Source organism: Pristiophorus japonicus, chromosome 9 (assembly GCF_044704955.1).
Source record: "Pristiophorus japonicus isolate sPriJap1 chromosome 9, sPriJap1.hap1, whole genome shotgun sequence".
Taxonomy (NCBI): domain Eukaryota; kingdom Metazoa; phylum Chordata; class Chondrichthyes; family Pristiophoridae; genus Pristiophorus; species Pristiophorus japonicus.
In genome coordinates, this window is record NC_091985.1 from 101,653,437 (window position 1) to 101,673,227 (window position 19,791).

Here is a 19,791-nt window from a genome sequence, read left to right on the forward strand (position 1 = left end):
CCAGCAAAGACATGCCGATCCAGACCGACTTGAATAACCAACCACCAAACAGTTTCAAATCTAGAAGGCCTTTTTGGATCATCACAGAAGCCCTTCAGTGATCTCCCCTCAGCCTTGATGACCGATGCTTGGAAGAACTGTGACGTATGGAAGGGGTTCCTTATAGAGGAACCCACAGTGCAACCTGAAGGATCAAACCTTCCTGTAAACAGTGGACAACCATCAACCGTCTCAGAACTGGTCATGGTAGATGCTGCCACCTTCTCCATAGATGGAAGATTAAAGCATCTATAATGGGGGGGGGGTTCAGGTGAGGGGAAGTTTAAAAAGTCAAAGAGGTAGGAGAAAGCAATAGTGCAGGGTAGCAATAGGGATAATGATAACCAGAATGTGACAGGAAGGGATACAGTGTATAAACATAAAAGAGTGCATCAGAAAGTAGAGTAGGGAAAAATGGTTGGTGGTAGATTATTCAAGTGGGTTATTCAGCTAGTCCCACTCACGCGTCCTTTCCCCATAGCCCTGCAAATTTTATTTCCTTCAGGTACATCTCCAATTCACTTTTGAAAGCCACAATTGAATCTGCCTCCATCACCCTTTCAGACAGTGCAATCCAGATCCTAAACACTTGCTGCGTTAAAAAGTTTTTCCTCATGTCGCCTTTGGTTCTTTTGCCCATCACCTTAAATCTGTGTCCTCTGATTCTCAACCCTTCCGCCAACAGGAACAATTTCTCTCCATCGACTCTGTCTTGACCCTTCATGATTTTGAATCATGCTAAGAGACTGCAGGGTGACTTGGACAGGTTAGATGAGTAGGCAAATGCATGGCAGATGCAGTATAATGTGGATAAATGTGAGGTTATCCACTTTGGTGGCAAAAACAGGAAGACAGAATATTATCTGAATGGTGACAGATTAGGAAAAGGGGAGGTGCCATGGTACATCAGTCATTGAAGTTTGGCATGCAGGTACAGCAGGCAGTGAAGAAGGCAAATGGCATGTTAAGCCTTCATAGCTAGGGGATTTGAGTATAGGAGCAGGGAGGTCTTACTGCAGTTGTACAGAGCCTTGGTGAGGCCACACCAGGAATATTATGTTCAGTTTTGGTCTCCTAATCTGAGGAAGAACGTTCTTGCTATTGAGGGAGTACAGCGAAGGTTCACCAGATTGATTCCCGGGATGGCAGGACTGACATATGAGGAGAGACTGGATCAACTGGGCTTGTATCCACTGGAGTTTAGAAGAATGAGAGGGGATCTCAGAGAAACATATAAAATTCTGACGGGATTGGACAGGTTAGAGGCAGGAAGAATGTTGCCGTTGCTAGGGAGTTCCAGAACCAGGGGTCACAGTCCAAGAATAAGGGGCAAGCCATTTAGGACCGAGATGAGGAAAAGCTTCTTTACTCAGAGAGTGGTTAACCTGTGGAATTCTCTACCGCAGAAAGTTGTTGAGACCAGTTCGTTAGATATATTCAAAAGGGATCAAAGAGATCAAGGGATATGGAGAGAAAGCAGGAAAGGTACTGAGGTTGAATGATCAGCCATGATCTTATTGAAAGGCGGTGCAGGCTCGAAGGGCCGAATGGCCTGCTCCTGCACCTAGTTTCTATGTTTCTATGAATACCTCCATCAAATCTCCTCTCAACCTGCTCTGCTCGAAGGGGAACATCTCCAGCTATTCTATCCACATAACTTAAGTCCCTCATCCCAAGAATCATTCATGTAAATTTTTTCTGCACCCTCTCCAAGGCCTTCACATCTTTCCTAAAGTGCAGTGCCCAGAATTGGACACGATACTCCAGTTGAGGCTAAACCAGTGTTTTATAAAGATTCATCATAACTTCCTTGCTTTTGTACTCTATGCCTCTATTTAATGAAGTCCAGGATCCTGTATGGTTTTTTAACTGCTTTCTCAACATGCCCTGCCACCTTCATCGATTTGTGCACGTGTCTCTATTCACACACCCGCTTTAAGATTGTACCCTTTAGTTTGTATTGCCTCTCCTCGTTTTTCCTTCCAAAATGTATCACTTCACACTTTTCATAGAATTATAGAATGGTTACAGCAGGGATGAAGACCATTCAGCCCGTCGAACCCATACCAACTCTCAGTTAGTCCCACTTCCCCGCCCTTTCCCCGTAGCCCTGCAAATTCTTTTCCTTCAGATACTTATCCAACTCTCTTTTGAAAGGTAAAATTGAGTCTGCCTCCACCACCCTTTCAGGCAGTACATTCTAGATCTTAACCACTCGCTGCGTAAAGTTTTTTCTTGCCTCATCTTTGGTACTTTTGCCAATCATCTTAAATCTGTGTCCTCTGGCTCTCGACTCTTCTGCTAATAACAGATTCACTCTATCTACTCTGTCCAAATTCCTCATGATTTTGAGCACCTCTATCAAATTTCCTTTCAATCTTCTCTGCTCTAAGGAGAACAACCCCAGCTTCTCCAGTCTATCAATGTAACTGAAATCCCTCATTTCTGGAATCATTCTCGTAAATCTTTTCTGCACCTTTTCTAAGCCTTCACATCCTTCCTAAAGTGCGGGGCCCAGAATTGGACACAATATTCCAGTTGGGACCGAACCAGTGTTTTATACAGGTTCATCATAATTTCCACACTTTTGTACTCTATACCTCTATTTATGAAGCCCAGAATCACATAAGCCTTTTTAAACTGTTAACTTTTTCCCTGATTATCATTTCTAAAACCTTCGGAAATCTTCGTTTTTAATCAGAATCTGACGTGAAAGACCTGAATTTGATTAATTCCTGAACTTGGGAGCTAATAAGTGCAGTCAACATTTTATTTTTTTGCATTTCATAAGGGCTGTTTTGTACTACAGACTAGCGATTTTAAGTGCATATACATTTACCTCTGGAAATTGATGCACTTGTGCATGTGATGAGAGTACCTTCATTGCCATTTTCAATATTTACAGGCTGACTATTTGGCCAAAAGGTTTGGAGAACAGTCTAAATGTTGTTAATGCAAGTGTCTATCTTTGTTAATATGTAACATAAAAGTCATTCAGCACAGGCACCAGAAAAGTGCTTTCAAGTATCTTCACGATAAGTAAAAATAGTTGACATTATTATCAGTTGGATTGCTGGTATATGGTTAAGATTTTACAACACCAACTTGCCAGACCCTTACTAAAAAGCATGTAACTTTAGCAATAAAAATAAATCAGTTTCATCATCAAATTAAGTGTCCTGCCATTAATGCCAGAATTTATCAGTCTTGCATCGTATTTACAAAGTTAATCTTTTAACATAAAAATAGTATCCACTAGAAAAAAAATTAAAGATAAGTAAACATAATTGATATTAAAAAAGTCTCACTTATACAGTTAATCATTTCTATCAAATTCTTCAGACGTCTTGCTACTTTTTTTGTAATCACTCATCTTCACATTCTTGTCCTCCTTTTCTTCAGTGTCCCTTGATTCCTCAATACCACTTTGATCGTCATAAGATTCAAATCCATCAGCTTCTTCTTGAGAACTAGAGAAACAAGTTTTAGACCCATACCAATAGCCTCCACTATTCTAAGCTTAGTACTTACGGGCAAGAGCCTCAGACGTGGCTTAGAAAAATTTATAATTGAGCAAATTTGACTTTTATTTACAATGTGCCAATCTCACCAAATGTTCAGCTGCAACACATTTTTCTTTTCACCTGATAATAGATCTGTAGGATCTTGGTTCCCAAAATTCCACATTGCCTTTTCTTAGCGCTATTTAAGATTAACGGCCGATTTTTTAAGCTGAAGTAGCGCCAAAAAAAAATCCGAAGTTGTGCCATTTTTCTGTTTGAATTTGGCGCTGCGCAGACAGACCCTTAGCTTCTGTGGGTGGAGCTAATTGATGGCAGCGAAAAACTGAGGCCCTGTTCTGCACATACCCCGGAAACCTAAATGCTTGGGCAACGTATAATTGCATAACTTTACTCTGTAGCTAACCTGTGCTGATCCGTTGAGCTTTCCAGCATTTTCTGTTTTTATTCCAGAATCCAGTATTTTTGCTTTTGTACCCGTGCTGTACCTGCCCTGTCCGTTGGGCGGGCCACATTATCCGCACGCCCGACACAAGACTCCCAAAGCAAGCACTTTACTCGGCAAGCGAGCCCCAGGTGGGCAGAGGAAATGTTTCAAGGACACCTTCAAAGCCTCCTTGATAAAGTGCAACATTCCCACCAACACCTGGGAATCCCTGGCCAAAAACTGCCCTAAGTGGAGGAAAACCATCCAGGAGGGCGCTGAGCACCTATAGTCTCGTCACCGAGAGCATGCAGAAATCAAGTGCAGGCAGCGGAAGGAGCGTGCGGCAAAGCAGTCCCACTCACCCTTTCCTTCACCTGTGACAGAGACTAGAATTCCCGTGTTGGACTGTACAGTCACCCGAGAACTCACTTTGAGTGGAAGCAAGTCTTCCTTGATTTCGAGGGACTACCCATGATGGATGATGACGACCTGCCCTGGGAGTATTTTGATGCTGAAACTCCCCATCCCAGCCGACGGCTTGCAAATGGCCCGCCACAGCCGCCCCATCGTCAGCCAAATGGCCCCGCCGCTGCCCCTATCCCTGGCCGAAAGGCCCCCCATTGCTGCCCCTATCCCTGGCCGAATGGCACCCTCGCTGCTGCCCCTCTCCCCGGCTTGGCTTCCACTTCCACCTCCCCCTCCCCCCCCAGGCTTCTTTGGAAGCCAAATGCCGAGCTCCGATGTCCGGCCGAGGGAGCGATCCTGCTGGCCGGCATTCCGACCCTGTGTGCCTCGAGCCCGGTGAGCAGCAGTTCGGTGGTGGAACTTCAACTTGCAATTTACTGCAATAAAGTTTCTCTTTTCCCTCTACACAAACAAACATTTTTAATTACTTTGGATATAAGTCTTGTTCCCTCCCTCCAAAACCTAGAACTCATCTCCGATAAACAAGATGGCGTCTGTCAAGCCGATTTCTATCCGACTCTAATTTGGTGCGGTAAGTTTTTCAAGGCGGTCCCCAGCGCCGTTTTTGAAAAAATCCTTATTGGCGAAACTCGCAAAAATGGGGTTACGGGTGGGTTTGACCCCAAGTGACATCATAAAACCGTTACCTGTTAAGGACGGTGTTATACCCTTGGCGAAACTTGCAAAATTAAGTTCGCGCCAAAAAACACTGATACCTCCAAAAATTTGGCACTAAATGGTGGCGAATTTTGGGCCCCTGAAGATTTGTTTCTTTAGCTCCTAACATTGGCCCAATGAAAGTAACAAAATATTTTGTCTATCCTCTTTAACACCAAATTGACTATACCATATTACTTAAAACAGTGTGTGTGCATGATATAATGTAAATTATTTTGCAATTGGGATAGCTTTACAGCAATAACCGATTGGAATTCTATAAAGCTACAACAAAGTTAAATGAAAGCACATTATCAAGTTTCACCATAAATCTTAGACACTATTTAATCCTCACCTACCCTGGTGAAATAAGTAGAAAACATAATTAAACCTAAAGCTATACAATCTTTTCAGGACAGGATTAAATTGTAATTAAAAACAATAAATGACATTCCCATCCTCCAGTGAGTGAGTTAAATATTATCTGGTTTTCATTGCACTTATTTTGGCACACATAGTGCAAGAATATTTCTATTGGCAAGATTAAAAGGAGAAGGATAACATCATACCTTAGAATTCTTTTTTTTAAAAATAATATTTAAGTAACCTAGATCCCAAATTCATAATTGCCCATCAATTGTTGAAATCTAAGAAGATAAATAGTTTTCTTAAAATTGGATAACTGAAAATCTCTCAAACATTTAAAACAAAAGTGAGTTGTCCAAAGTACAGAAAATAGTTACCTTTCCTCATTTATATTGTGGTCATCTTCATTCTTCTCAGACTCTTCATCGCTGGAATGTGAAATGTAGTCTAGAACAGAGTGACCTTTTCTGGAAACAAAATCTTCGCTTAATCCCCGCTCATTTAGTGCTGCAGCGTAATGTCTCTCTGCTGCTCTTCTAGCATTCCTCTGTATACAATAACAGTTAACATTTTCTTTTTAACTTTTTATTAAACTGGCTTTTGCAACTTCATACTAATGGATTGTACAGTTGGCAGCCAAGATAATATCGGAATAAGGCATTGTCTCTTGAGATATCATATTCCTTCTTTCTATGCATTTAAATTGCAATAGATCAGAAATTATTGTAGGTCTATGGTTACAGACAACTGCATATTAAATTAAGATGGTAATATATTTACTAGCTATTTTGAGATCCCCCGAACTACCATTTCATCAACAAGAGGACGGCTCCAACCCCCGAAAGTTCTATACAGAGTACCATGAATAAATAAAATTATAATTAGTCAGAACTCTTCCTCAGAAAAAATAAGGTGTTGAAGAGTGGAATGTAGTTTATAAATAAATTTTCACATATTTCAGCTCTATATCCCTATCCAGGATCTGACGGTCAAGTGAAAAAAACAAATGAATCCACCAGGTTGAGAAGCAAGTTTTTATGGCATGTTACTAGGCTAGCAGTACACATTATCTGGAATCTTAGTTGCTTTCAGTCTCAGAATAAGGGGTCTCAGAATAATAGTTGCAGTCTCAGAATAAGAGGTCAGCCATTTAGGACAGAGATGAGGAGAAACTGCTTCACTCAGAGGGTGGTGAATCTTTTGGAACTCTCTACCCCAGAGGGCTGTGGAGGCTCAGACTTTGAGTATATTCAAGACAGAGATCGATAGATTTTTGGATATTAAGGGAATCAAGGGATATAGGGATAGTGCAGGGAAGTGGAGTTGAGGTAGATCAGCCATGATCTAACTGAATGGTAGAGCAGGCTCGAGGGATTGAATGGCCTACTCCTGCTCCTAATTCTTATATTCTTTATATTTATATATTCAAATATATAGTCTGATCCTTACTGATGAAAAAAACTACAAAGACACATTTATACCCAACATTCATTCTTCGTTGAAATTCAGTTAACAAAGTAGCATCCCTTTAACACAAGCACAAAGTAATAGGCAATTAACCCAAAGAAACAATATGAATCACAAGAACAAGGCTAATACCCTCCTTTTGAAATATCTGCACATGCGTCCTCCCACTGGCCCCCCCCCACCCCGCCCGCCGCCTCGCCCCCCAGCACAATTTCCACTAACAATTTTCTGCGCATGCGCCCTCCCCCCACGCCCGTAACCGGACCTGAACACCACATTGCCTCCTCCGATCCATCAGGGCTGCCCCGAGCTCCGAGCAGCCCCGAGCCTCCAAACGCATCTCCAACTGTGTCGAGATGGACGACGGTGGGCCGAGAGGGGCGGCGGGGAGAGAGAGGGAGAGGGAGAGGAGAGAGAAAGGAGAGAGCGAGAGAGGAGAGAGCGAGAGAGAGAGAGAGAGAGAGAGAGAGAGGAGAGAGCGAGAGGAGAGAGCTTGGGGAGGGGGCAGAGAGGGAAAGAGAACAAGCCGGGGGGGGGGAAAAGAGCGAGAGCCTGGGGGGGCGGAGGAAGAGAGAGAGAGAGAGAGAGAGAGAGAGATATTGGGGAGGAGGGAGAGATTGGGGAGGGGGGAGGAAAGAGAAAGAAAGCCGGGGAGAAAGAGAAAGAAAGCCGGGGAGAAAAAGGAGAGAAACACAGTTGGGGGGGGAAAATCGGAGGAAACTCAGGGAAGACGGATCACGTTCTTCCAACTCCGTGATGAGTGCAAGTTCGGTGCACATGTTACAAGGGACATAGTTGGGGTGGGTGAAATCCAGAAGTCACGACACTCACTATTCACTTCAAACCCAATAAACCTGTTAACAATCTGCACACAATGCCCCATCTATGGGGGGGGCGGGTAAGGGACTTTGGCTGGGTGAGGCAGCACATGTACTGGGGTAAGGGACTTCAGCTGGCGGAGGCAGCACTTGCGCTGGTGTAAGGAACTTTGGCTGGGGTAAGGGACTTCGGCTGTGGGAGGCAGCACTTGCGCTGGGGGAAGAGACTTTGTCTGGAACTTGGTAGCTTTTGGGGAGATCCATCCCTCTGTGGCTTCTGAAGTCAAAATGGATCGAATTACAAATTGGAAAGCCAGTCAGAACATGGGCTGGGCCGTTCCAGTTGCACGTTCCAGAGGAACTTCATGGTGTAGCTTATCCTCCAAGGGGACCAATCCGCAATAGGTCATATGATAATGGAGAGCCAATCAGAGATGCGGCTGCCATTCAGTTAGTACAAATAACCGCATCCTTTGAAATAGACAGGAAAAAGTCCGAAAGTCAACCAGAACAAATGTAAACACATAATAAGGAATACTTATGGAGTATATAATGTTTTAACAACATACCTTTGTGAGCTCTTCTAAGAGCAGAGGCTTCCTGCTTACTCTCTCCTGCATCTCCTGAAGCTCCAGAAGGTACTCTTTTGTCCTTTTTCTTTGGTAATTCCTGGTAAGACACAAATGGGGATTACATTTGATAACTCCTGAAAATCAGTGCAGGGATCGCAATGCACGATTAACCCGTGCCAGTTAAATGAAATGCAGGCAGGACGCTAACTTCATGCTGCCTGTACATTTGCATGATTTCTGCGTGCAGCCAGTGCTTCCCGTGCTATTCATTGCCTGCACCCATCAGCAGGGATTCCAATATCGTTAGTGCCTAGCACTATTTAAAGCTAGCCTGCACCTCTTAAAGGGGAGGTGTATTGTGGCTGCTGGTAGTGCTGGATATTGTGTTGTAGAAGAATCAACAGTGGCAGACTACAGGAGAGAATGTGCACCAAGGTTTTCGAAAGCTGCACTGGAGGTCTTGGCAGAAACATAGAAATTTACAGCGCAGAAGGAGGCCATTCTGGCCCATCGTGTCTGCGCCGGCCGACAAAGAGCCACACGGTCCTTGGTCAGCAGCTCTAAAGGTTACATATAAACCTATGAACAATGGCGGAAAGGCAAAGAACACCCAGCCTAACCAATCCACCTCACCACAACTGCGATACCTCTTATACTGAAACATTCCATACTCCACCCCAACCAGAGCCATGTGATCTCCTGGGAGAGGCAAAAACCAGATTAAAAACCCAGGCCAATTTAGGGAGAAAAAAATCTGGGAAAATTTCTCTCCGACCCATCCAGGCGACCGAAACAAGTCCAGGAGATCACCCTGGCCGTATTCTATTCCCTGCAGTACTTACCATTATATCTACTCCGTCCAACAAAAGGTCATTCAGTCTAATCCCAATTACCAGCTCTAGATCCGTAACCCTGCAGGTTGCTGCACTTTAAGTACCCATCCAACCATCTCTTAAAAGTGGTGAGGATTCCTGCATCCACCACTCTTCCAGGCAGCGAGTTCCAGATCCCCACAACCCTCTGTGTAAAGAAGCCCCCCCCCCCGCCCAAATCTCCTCTAAACCTTCCACCAACCACCTTAAAACTATGCCCAATCGTAATAGACTCCTCCACCAATGGAAATAGACCCTTACTATCCACTATGTCCAGGCCCCTCAATATTTTGTACACCTCGATGAGGTCTCCTCTCAACCTCCTCTGTTCCATTGAGAACAAACCCAACCTATCCAATCTGTCCTCATAACTAAGATTCTCCATTCCAGGCAGCATCCTAGTAAATCTCCTCTGCACCCTCTCTAGTGCAATCACGTCCTTCCTATATGACGGTGACCAGAACTGCACGCAATACTCCAGCTGTGACTTAACCAAAGTATTATACAATTTAAGCATAACCTCCCTGCTCTTGTATTCTATGCCTCGGCCAATAAAGGCAAGCATTCCGTATGCCTTCTTAACCACCTGGCCTGCTACTTTCAGGGATCAGTGGACAGACACTCCAAGGTCTCTTTGTTCATCTACACTATTAAGTGGCCTACCGCTTAATGTGTATACCCTTTCCTTATTAGCCCTCCCAAAGTGCATCGCCTCACACTTCTCTGAATTAAATTCCATTTGCCACTGCTCTGCCCACCTGACCAGTAGATTGATATTCTCCTGCAGCCCATGACTTTCCTCTTCATTATCAACCACACAGCCAATTTTAGTATCATCTGCAAACCTCTTAACCAAACTCCCTATATTCAAATCTAAATCGTTGATATATACCACAAAAAGCAAGGGACCCAGTACTGAGCCCTGCGGAATCCCACTGGAAACATCCTCCCAGTCACAAAAACATCCATCAATCATTACCCTTTGCTTCCTACCTCCAAGCCAATTTTGGATCCAACTTGACACTTTGCCCTCGATTCCATGGGCTTTAACCTTCATGACCAGTCTACCATGTGGGACCTTGTCAAAAGAGGTGGAAAGAAGTAGAGATGGCTTGGTATCATCAGGGGGCCGGAGGCCCTCCAGACATATTATTCAGAACGCAGTGCAAGAGATAGCGAAGTGTAGGAGATCAATGCCAGGAGTGTGGACCCAAGGACCTGGATGCAGTGCAGGAAGTTTAATGATCTCACACGAGTTGTCAAGGTTAGTGAGTGCATCTTCAAATGCCATATCCTACCAACTGCAGCACTAGCCTCATCCACTGTTTAATTCACTACTCCCCTATCAATCACCAACAATCTCTTATCAATCAGGACTTATGCCTAATATTCATGTGCTTTACCTCACCCTCACACACTTAGCACTGTTGCAAGCTTCGCACCCACATTTCAGAGCTTGTGCACACTGGAACCTATTCAACCATGACAGTCACATCATCCAAACATATTGCACGACACTCACTGACACACTTCCCTCTTTCTGCAAGAGAAGGTGGCGCACAAGAGGAGGCACCGGGAATTAACAGGAGGGGGAAGAGGCGCATCTACACATTTTAACTCCCATGGAGGAGACAGTGCTGGCCATTATGGGAAGGGCCATTGCTGAGGCTGTGGTCACCAGCGGGGCTGAAGCCATTGAAGAAGAGGGCAATCGCATACCTAATCCTCCACCTCTCATTCCACTTCTTCTTCAATCTATTCTGACTTACAAGCTGCAGATGGTGTAAGCATGCACTTCTTACTTTCTCCTCTCCCTTCAACCCAACCGTGTCCCTGTTTCATTTCACATACTCAAGAACTGGAACCTGCCCAGGCAGTGGAGGAAGAGCAAGAAGAAAGTGAAGATGAAGGGACACCATCATTTGATTTCACAGTCACAGCCACCAGCTCAGATATGGATACTGCGTGTAATTTAGAGGATAGCATAAAGGCAGGATCTGCACATGGTGAGACACCGGGCACAAGTGCGCTGGAGCAAGGGCTGGAGGAAATGACAGTGCAGGTGCCAGCTCACCGGAGGACGATCTTGCACTCTAGTTCTGTTGCAGCCAACTCACATGAGGACTTCGATAGCCAGGCTAAAGAAGGCAGCCGATGGGTGTAAATATCCAAATGCTTAGTGCACTGGGAAGCCTGCCGGAAAGCCAGCGTTCAATATCAAGAGCATAGAGGAGTCCAGCACCAACTTGGCACAGGGCTTAGTGCAGAGCTTGGAGCCCATCCTTTCAAACATGGAATAGTTGGCCACCTCCATCAACATATCTGTGGAGCCAACTATGATGCAGTATCTGGTGGCTGATGTTTTAGCTTCCACTGCAGCAGAAGTAGCATCCACCCAATATCGGAGTACTGCAGTGGAAGCCCAGACTGGTGTCATACAATCACAGCTTGCTGCTATGGAAGCTCAGACTGCTGCCATCATGGCTTTGGATATCAGCATGGAAAGGGGCATCACAGCACTGCAGCTATCTGTTCTCCTACAGACCTGTTCCCTAAAGACCCTCTGCATATAATGCCTCCTGCCGAGAGACCTTCTTCCCTCGCCTCCCACTTCTAGCAGCTTGTCCTGCTTTGTGGCCCTCTGCTCATTCTCCCAGTCATGCTCAATGTCAAGAGGCCACCTATGTCTGGAAGCAACTGGTTTGCACACACGCCTTTAAGTCACAAAAAAGTATTTCAGCACCAGCCAGATCACTCCTTGTAGACTATTGAAACTTTTAACAAGTATGGAAAAGCACCCAAAATGCATAGAATTGCAGCAACAGCCAGAAGAAATAATCCAGTAACTAACCTGTAAGTAGTTGATGATCCCTTTAAATAGCCCTGATGGGGTGGGGTGGGGGATCCTTTATGCCATTGGACACGTGTCCAGCTGTAGGAGGTCGAGAGGGCGCAGCCTGGAGCTCCAATATGGTAGCGCTGGTATCAAATCAATGTTACACACTGATTGACATAATGATCTACCAGCTCTGCATGCTGCCGGCGGTCATTAGCGCCTTTACAAATATGGCATCTGGCGCACTCTCTGTTGGAAGTGTGCATTGCAGACGGCATTTTGGTAGTTTAAGAGGCCTCGTAGAGCCCAAAGAAAATTTCGCCCCCTATGTCTTAAATGTTTTGCAAACTGTTAAAATGATTGAATATTTTTTGAATGTTAAATTCAGCATTGAACTGGGGAGGGGGGGGTATATAAATGGGAACAGAAATAATTGCATACAGCTAGAATTCAGAAAGGCTGTGGTCCAACAGCACAGTGGCTAATTCACCATACACTGTGCATACACTAAAACCCTGGTTCAAACATGAGGTTATCACAAATGCCATTGACTAAAAACACACCTGTATTGTTTTACTCTAGATCTCAATACTTCAGCCAGACTCTGATGTGGATCATTGGCCTGGGCGCGGGTAGATATGAATGTTTTCAATTTTCTCTCCCTGAGTTTCTGTTCTCGTTTCCAGGTTTCTTCCAGTTCTTCTTTCTTCTTTTTCTCATCCAGAGATTTCCTGTAGAAAATTTAGTACAGATACAAATTAGAAATGTTAAGTTTGAATCCATTTTAAGTTGGAGAATTCTCATTTTGGCAGCATGTGATAACTTCAGGTTATCTACTTCAAAGTAGGTACAAAATCCACAGAATTTCACTCATCTTTTTTATTATGCAACTTTGGTGTTTATTATTTGACAGGTTTGTAAAGCCATTGTTTTCGGTCCTGCCACAAACTAGCCACTGACTCCAACCCTCTCCCTAACATCTGTCTGAGGCTGAACCACGCTGTTCACAACCTTGGTATATTTGATACTGAAATAAGCTTCCGACAACATATCCATGGCATAACTAAGACTGCCAATTTCCACCTTTGTAATATCGTCTGTCTCTGCCCTTGCCTCAGCTCATCCGTTGATTATTCCAATGCATTCCTGGCTGGCCTCCCATGTTCTACAATATGTAAACTTGAGGTCATCCAAAACTCGGTTGCCCGTGTCCTAACTCGCACCAAGTCCTGTTGACCCATCACCCATTCTCACTGATCTACATGGGCTCCCAATTAAGCAATGTCTTGATTTTAAAATTCTCATCTTTGTTTTCAAATTCCTCCCTATCTCTAATCTCCTCCAGCCCCACAACCCCCAGAGATATCTGCACTCCTCTAATTCTGCCCACTTGAGCATCCCTGATTATAATCGCTCAACCATTGGTGGCCTAGGCCCTAAGCTCTGAAATTCCACTACCTCTCTTTCCTCTTTCAAGACGCTCCTTAAAACCGACCTCTTTGACCAAACTTTCAATCATCTGCCCTAATTTCTCCTTAAATGTCAAATTTTGTGTCTTATAATACTCCTGTGAAGCATCTTGAGACATTTTACTACGTTAAAGGTGCTATATAAATACAAGTAGTCGTTATTGTATATCTACAGGATGAGACAATATAATTTTCCAAATATAAATTTAAGCAGAAAATTGAGGGAAGAAAACTGGTATATACTTCAGAATCCACAGATCAAAATGCTTTCCTGTAAAAGGCTTAAAAAAGACAAACCTCTTTTACATCCATTATTGTTGCTTCACTATCAAATGTTCTCCCATGTGTCCTTCATAAATTAACAAAATACTTATTAATTTTGAGTCTCAATAAGTTAAAGCAACTAAAAGTTAAATACCGTACCACAGAAACAGAATTTATTGCTTTAGCTTTAAATGACTAAATATAAACTATTTGGTTTCTATTCAATGAAATAAAAATAAACTCAGCACTCTATTGTCTATGGCCGTGATTTTGCTGACCTTGGCAGGTGACGTTGGCAGTGGGTCCCGACCCCGCTGCTGGCTCCATCCCGCTGTCTGAAATGAATTTACCATGATTGGGCTTGTTAAGCCCGCCCAGTGTGTTTCCCGGTCAATTAGAGGAAGCGGGTCTGGTGACATCATTTAATGACGCGTCATCAGCCAGTTTTCTTAAAGAGATCATGGCCAAATTTATTTTGACATTTGTGCTGTCAGTGTTCTACAGCATTGAGGTGCTGCAAACACTGACAATCACTGCACAGTGGTGCAGGGCTGCACCCAGGCTCGCCATGACTCCCTCCATGGAGGGAGCCACATCACGCAGGGAGGTCCTCTTCCCCAGGAGATCAACACAACCTGGATGCACATTGCAGGAGGGCACAAGCAGGGATGTGGTGACCTGAATGCAGTGCCGCAAACATTTCAATGATCTCAGTAGATCACAAAACATTAGTACAAAGCCACACTCAATCTCATCCTGCTGTGCCTCTCATCACATCACAATCACCATCACTCTGCCTTCCCTAACCTACTCTTTCACATCCTTACTCATAGAAACATAGAAACATAGAAAATAGGTGCAGGAGTGGGCCATTCTGCCCTTCGAGCCTGCACCGCCATTCAATGAGTTCATGGTTGAACATGCAACTTCAGTACCCCATTCCTGCTTTCTCGCCATACTCCTTGATCCCCCTAGTAGTAAGGACTACATCAACTTATCTTGCACCTCCACCCATCCCTATCTCTCTCTGTCTCTATCTCGATAATCACATCCCCATCTCACTAGCCACCCTTACACTTACCCTCATCTTAGTGCAATCATACCAACTAACAACACACAAGGGTAGGCACTTGGGTGTTTTATGCAATGTCCATGTAAAGTTTCTGGGCCTGAAATTGATGAAGGCCTCCGTCCACCCAAGTGCCGCCCAGGTACCTGACGGTACTTTCGGCGGGATTTTCATCAGGAGGTCGGCAAATGAGTGACTTATGGTGCCAATCTGGGCGGTAGCCGGCTGGAGTTCTCATTCTCGGTGGCAAAGGCGCTTGCCGCCCAAGTACCGTCGAGGATGGATTCAAGCCCACGGAGGGTCGAAGAGCTGAAAAGCAAAAGTATTAAAAAAAAATGTTAAAACAGCTGAAGACCTTCAGGGGACCCCATTCCAGTTAAGTACCTGTAAAGAAAAAAATTACAAAAAGTGTACTAACCTTTTTTTCACCATCTTCTTACCTACTGTCCCTTACCTACTGTCGGGGACAGACCAATCTCCAGCCAGCGGTCCACCTCCGTTCTGCCGCCGACTGCCGTCCGCATCAATATCGCAGCTCAGCGGGCGGGAGGTCACTTGTGCAACTCACCGTCCGCTGACGTCGGTGGGCGCTTCCCAGCAGCTCTCTCCTCCTGCCCACTCCAGGCCATGTCGAAAGTGGCACTGGGCGGTTCGATCAGAGGAATGTCGGCGGCAGTGGATGCTAAGTTCCTCAATTTCAGGCCCTCTGTTAATGTGATGTTAAATATTTTCAACACTTTGCGTTCTTGGACAGATTTGCGTGCACCTTTGGAAGTGGCTTAGTGAGTTACAGTGAGAAATAACCGTACACTCCTCCCTGCAATGGTGGTCAGCGTGAAAGGAATGGCTTGAGCATTGTAGGGATGCTTTATGGTGTTGGTGTGGGGTTATGCCAGCCTGGCACATCATGTGGCAGCCAGGATGTACAGCATCACGTGAACTAAATCTGGCCATGGTGAGCCATCCCTGGCCTCCCAGGCAGAAATGTGGTTGGGTGCTGATGCCCTCTGTCCTGTGCAGCATCAACTGATTGCGGAGAAGGTTGGTGTTGTTGTTGGTGCTGCTCGTGTGCCTGGTGCTGCTGGTGATCGTGGTGGGATTCTGAGGACCATCAGAGATTATAAAGGGCACCCATGCTGATGGAAAAAATGGCAGGTGAAGTAGAGATGACAGAAGCGATCTGTCATTGGTGAGAGAGATAATGAGGTCAGACTGTATGGAGACTTGTGTAAAGACTTGCAGCATGGTAAATATTTTATGGAAATACAGTGAGGAAGGGCTTGTGGCTGAGGGAAGATATCTTTGTAAGGTGGCAGCTTTTTACTTGATATTTGAAGTTGTCAACTCATCATGCCCATGATTCAATGCCCACTGACCTCCCGCCTTAGCTTCACATACGTGGTTTAGCAACAGCATGAAACCCGTGGGCAAGCTATCAAATTCAAAAAGTAAGTTTAAAACCATTGTTAAGTGGCTGTAAACAAGCCACTAATCATTTAAATTGGCTCCTCCGCCGCTGCGCATTAGGTCTGCTCAGTGTTCACAGATCCGATATTTGGTAAAGCTGCATGGCGGTGGCTTCACAGTGGGGTCCCACCCCGTTGGGGAGAAAATACACTTTCTGACCCGACCCACCACCGATCGCGCCCACTGATCACCCGGAAAATTCCTGCCAAAGTCTCTCTATATTATTGCTGCTACAACAGTAGGTTCCTTCTCCCTTTGAAGTAGTTTTGGTTAATATTTATTGTCTGGCACAATCTAATAATTATTCAGGTTATATGGAGCTAACAATATGAACTTTTAATTATGTTGGTGGCACACGGAGCAAGGAGCGAGTGACTCTTTTAGTGACCAATATGGACGGATCCAAGAGGCTTCCTCTTCGGTTCATTGGTAAACATGTGCAGCAAAGACGCTTCAAAATGTTCAACACTTCTCTGGAGGCATCATTTACCATTTCAATAGGCAATATTTAATGACTTTTACGAATTTTGAAGAGTACATTCAATCTCTGGACAAAAAATTTCGAGCTCAGAGTAAAAACGTTAATAATTATCGATAACGGCCCTGTACATGTTGAAATTTCTAGCCTAACAACTGTGGAACTTTCCCATCTTCCAAAGAATACCACTTTCTATGCTTCAGCCAATGGACACTAGTTATCAAGCTTTTCAAACTATTACAGGTTTCTAGCTAGAAAAAGACTAATTGCTTACAAAGCCAAGACAGATTTCTCAATTAGTTTGCTGGATGCCATGAATTTTGTGCTAGAATTTTGGATCTTGTGACTCAAAGCAACATTGAAAACTGCTTTTGCTGTGTAGGCATGTCTAGAAAGGAGGAGAATATGGTGCAGGTCAAACAAATTGAAGCTGATTCCAAGCTGCAGAGCATTTGAGCACAACTTTAGCGAGTTGAACCGATTCCTGTTGATGTTTCCCAGTCTTACTAGAACGTGGTTAGAATGTCTTTGATTTAGTGAACCTCTTATCGAAGCTTTCAGCCAAGCCAAGTCAAAATTACATTTGAAGGTGCTGACATTACTTCTGATTCTCTGACTCCAGCAGCCTCTCTCAAAATGCTCTCTTACATTCATTATATGCAGTGTCAGCTTTGTTTGGCTCAAAAACGTTGGCTTGTCTAGCAAAAATTAAAGAAGTAATCGGTCGTGATTCAACTTTGAAGGTAAACCAGTCCAAAATAACTGCTTTTTAAAAAATAACCCTTATTACAACAATTTTTAATGCTTTTTTCTTATCCTTGAAATTGTAAATGCCTTCAAAACAGTCTGGGAATATTTTAATGCATTTAGAAGGAAAGTTCCCCAATTGTTATATTCTGTTGGAATGGCCAAAATTATATTATTAGGCAGACCTGACTGTACATTTAATTTGCCTTCCTAATTGTATAAACAATTTAAATGCTTCTGAATTTCTTTAGCTGCGTCCTTTGTCTTTACTGCTCTCCCCATTTGTGTTGCAGGCATACTTTAAACTTAAGTTGGTTCAGTATTGGGTTCATTTACGTAAATTAGAAACAACAAGGCTCCAACCACCGAATCTGGCAGAACTGCACCCAACACTTCCCCAAGTTGAACATTATTCCTCTCAGAACTAGTGTGCGTCCTTTTGGAGTAGTCACATGTTCTACCCTGGGATTCTCATTAAACTATAAGCTACAGAAGTCTTTCATGTGAAATACTGACAAAGCTTCTGAAAGTCAAATAAACCATAATGATAGTGGAACTCCCTATCGACTTTACCTATAAACAGCCTTAAAAAAAAAATCACAGTTTGTCATCTAGGTTCTTATCCTTTTAAATCAATGTTAGCTGTTTCCTAATAGTTATTGCTAAATAGGTAGTGCTCCTGCATGCTCCTGAAGTATAATCCATTATTTTACCTATTACTGATTAGTTGCTGGGATAATTTGTCACTTTTAAAAAAAATTAACTATTAGGTTTCTTGCCTTCAGTCCTACAGAATCTCACTAATGTCCAATGATTGCTCGATGATGATAAAACAATGCCTCAAATATTTCTCCTGAATCTCTGAGTAAAGTAGGATTATAGACCATCTGGTCCAGGAAATCTGTCAGCCTTAAATCCCTTAACTTATCAAATACCTTTGAAGCACCAACTTCAAACTCGCTGCTGATATTGACCCAGAAATCCCGGTCGGCTGTTTCCCAGGGGCGATCAGGTAAAAAACATTTTACAAATGCACTTACCTTATCCTGCTGCACCCATGCGAGTTTCTAGTCCTGAGGCCTCCTCTGACTGCATGTCACACGCATGCACGTCAGGATGAGCACAGGCCTGGAGCTGGAGTCACATGGCTCTGGGCAGCCAATCAGGTAAAGTATGTTCTCATTCATAATAATGGGAACTCCTTAAGTTGGAGTTCCCATTATTATGAATGAGAAACAGCCTCCAAAACACACAAAACCAATAATAAAAAATAGAAAAAATACCACATTTTTTAAAATTTAAATTAAAGTTATTTATGTATTTAAAAAATTTATATTTTTCCAATTGTTTAAAAAGTTTTTTTTAAAATTATGGTTTAAAATAAACTTACTAACAATAAAATGTGTTTTTATAATTTTATTTTAAAATGGTTGTGTATTTTAAAACTCTGCCGCCTGTAAAAGTAGGCTATGCGCCTGCTTTTATCAGGCGCAAGAGTTTGGAGGACATTTGTTGGGCAAGATATGGGTAAATCCCGCAATCTTGCCCTTGCAAATGTCCTCACCCCCGAGATACGGAAGATCTGTCAAGCTCCAGCTTGACAGATCGGAAAAGCCGGTTTTCAGAGCATGCGCATTGTGCGCTGAAAACCGGCTTTTACAATGCCTTCCCGGGACACTCAGTATGGACCTGGGAGGCCGGAATTTCTGCCTAAATGGGTATACTCCAGAAATAGTGCTAATTTGCTATACAATCTACCTGGTGAATATTTGTAGAAAATATTCACTTAATATTTCAGCTACTTTATCTTTTTAATATCACTTCTATTTTTAAAGTTCTAAACTTACTCTTTTTACTGTATGATATTATTTTAGTTTTATACTCAAAACTTAGATATACTTATCCCAATAGATCTTTTTGCATTTCAAGCTTTAGGAAATTACCCTCCCGTTCCTTTTTCATGTAGGCTTTATATAATTTGGTTTACCTGGCCATTCCCATTTTCATTGATCTAGTCATCATTCTACTTGTATAGCTCACATTTGTTTTTTTGAACCAATCAGTCAATCTTCTGTGGCATTCCATATAGGCAATCAAGAAACAAATGCACAAGGATTAGCGGGCAGGGCATCACTGGATTGGACCAAGAAGTTCAAGGGAGGGATGGGGGAGGATTATGACTGACAATCAGTGGGGGTTGAGAATTGCATTTTGTAATATGGGGTTGGAGGTTGTAATGTATGTTCTTTGGGGTGGT

General features: G+C 43.5%; 1 protein-coding gene across 1 annotated transcript in view; it reads right to left on the reverse strand.

The window, feature by feature from the left end:
* Positions 1-1,511: 1,511 nt before the first annotated feature.
* Positions 1,512-19,791, reverse strand: part of fam161a (FAM161 centrosomal protein A) — a 38,913-nt gene continuing 20,633 nt past the window's right edge. Inside the window, exons 4-7 of the mRNA XM_070889648.1 lie at positions 12,604-12,771; positions 8,330-8,429; positions 5,853-6,022; positions 1,512-3,509 (exon numbers count right to left, since the gene is read on the reverse strand). Of these exons, the coding sequence (XP_070745749.1) occupies positions 3,356-3,509; positions 5,853-6,022; positions 8,330-8,429; positions 12,604-12,771 (592 nt within the window). The 3' untranslated portion in view covers positions 1,512-3,355. The remainder of the gene's footprint in view (positions 3,510-5,852; positions 6,023-8,329; positions 8,430-12,603; positions 12,772-19,791) is intronic.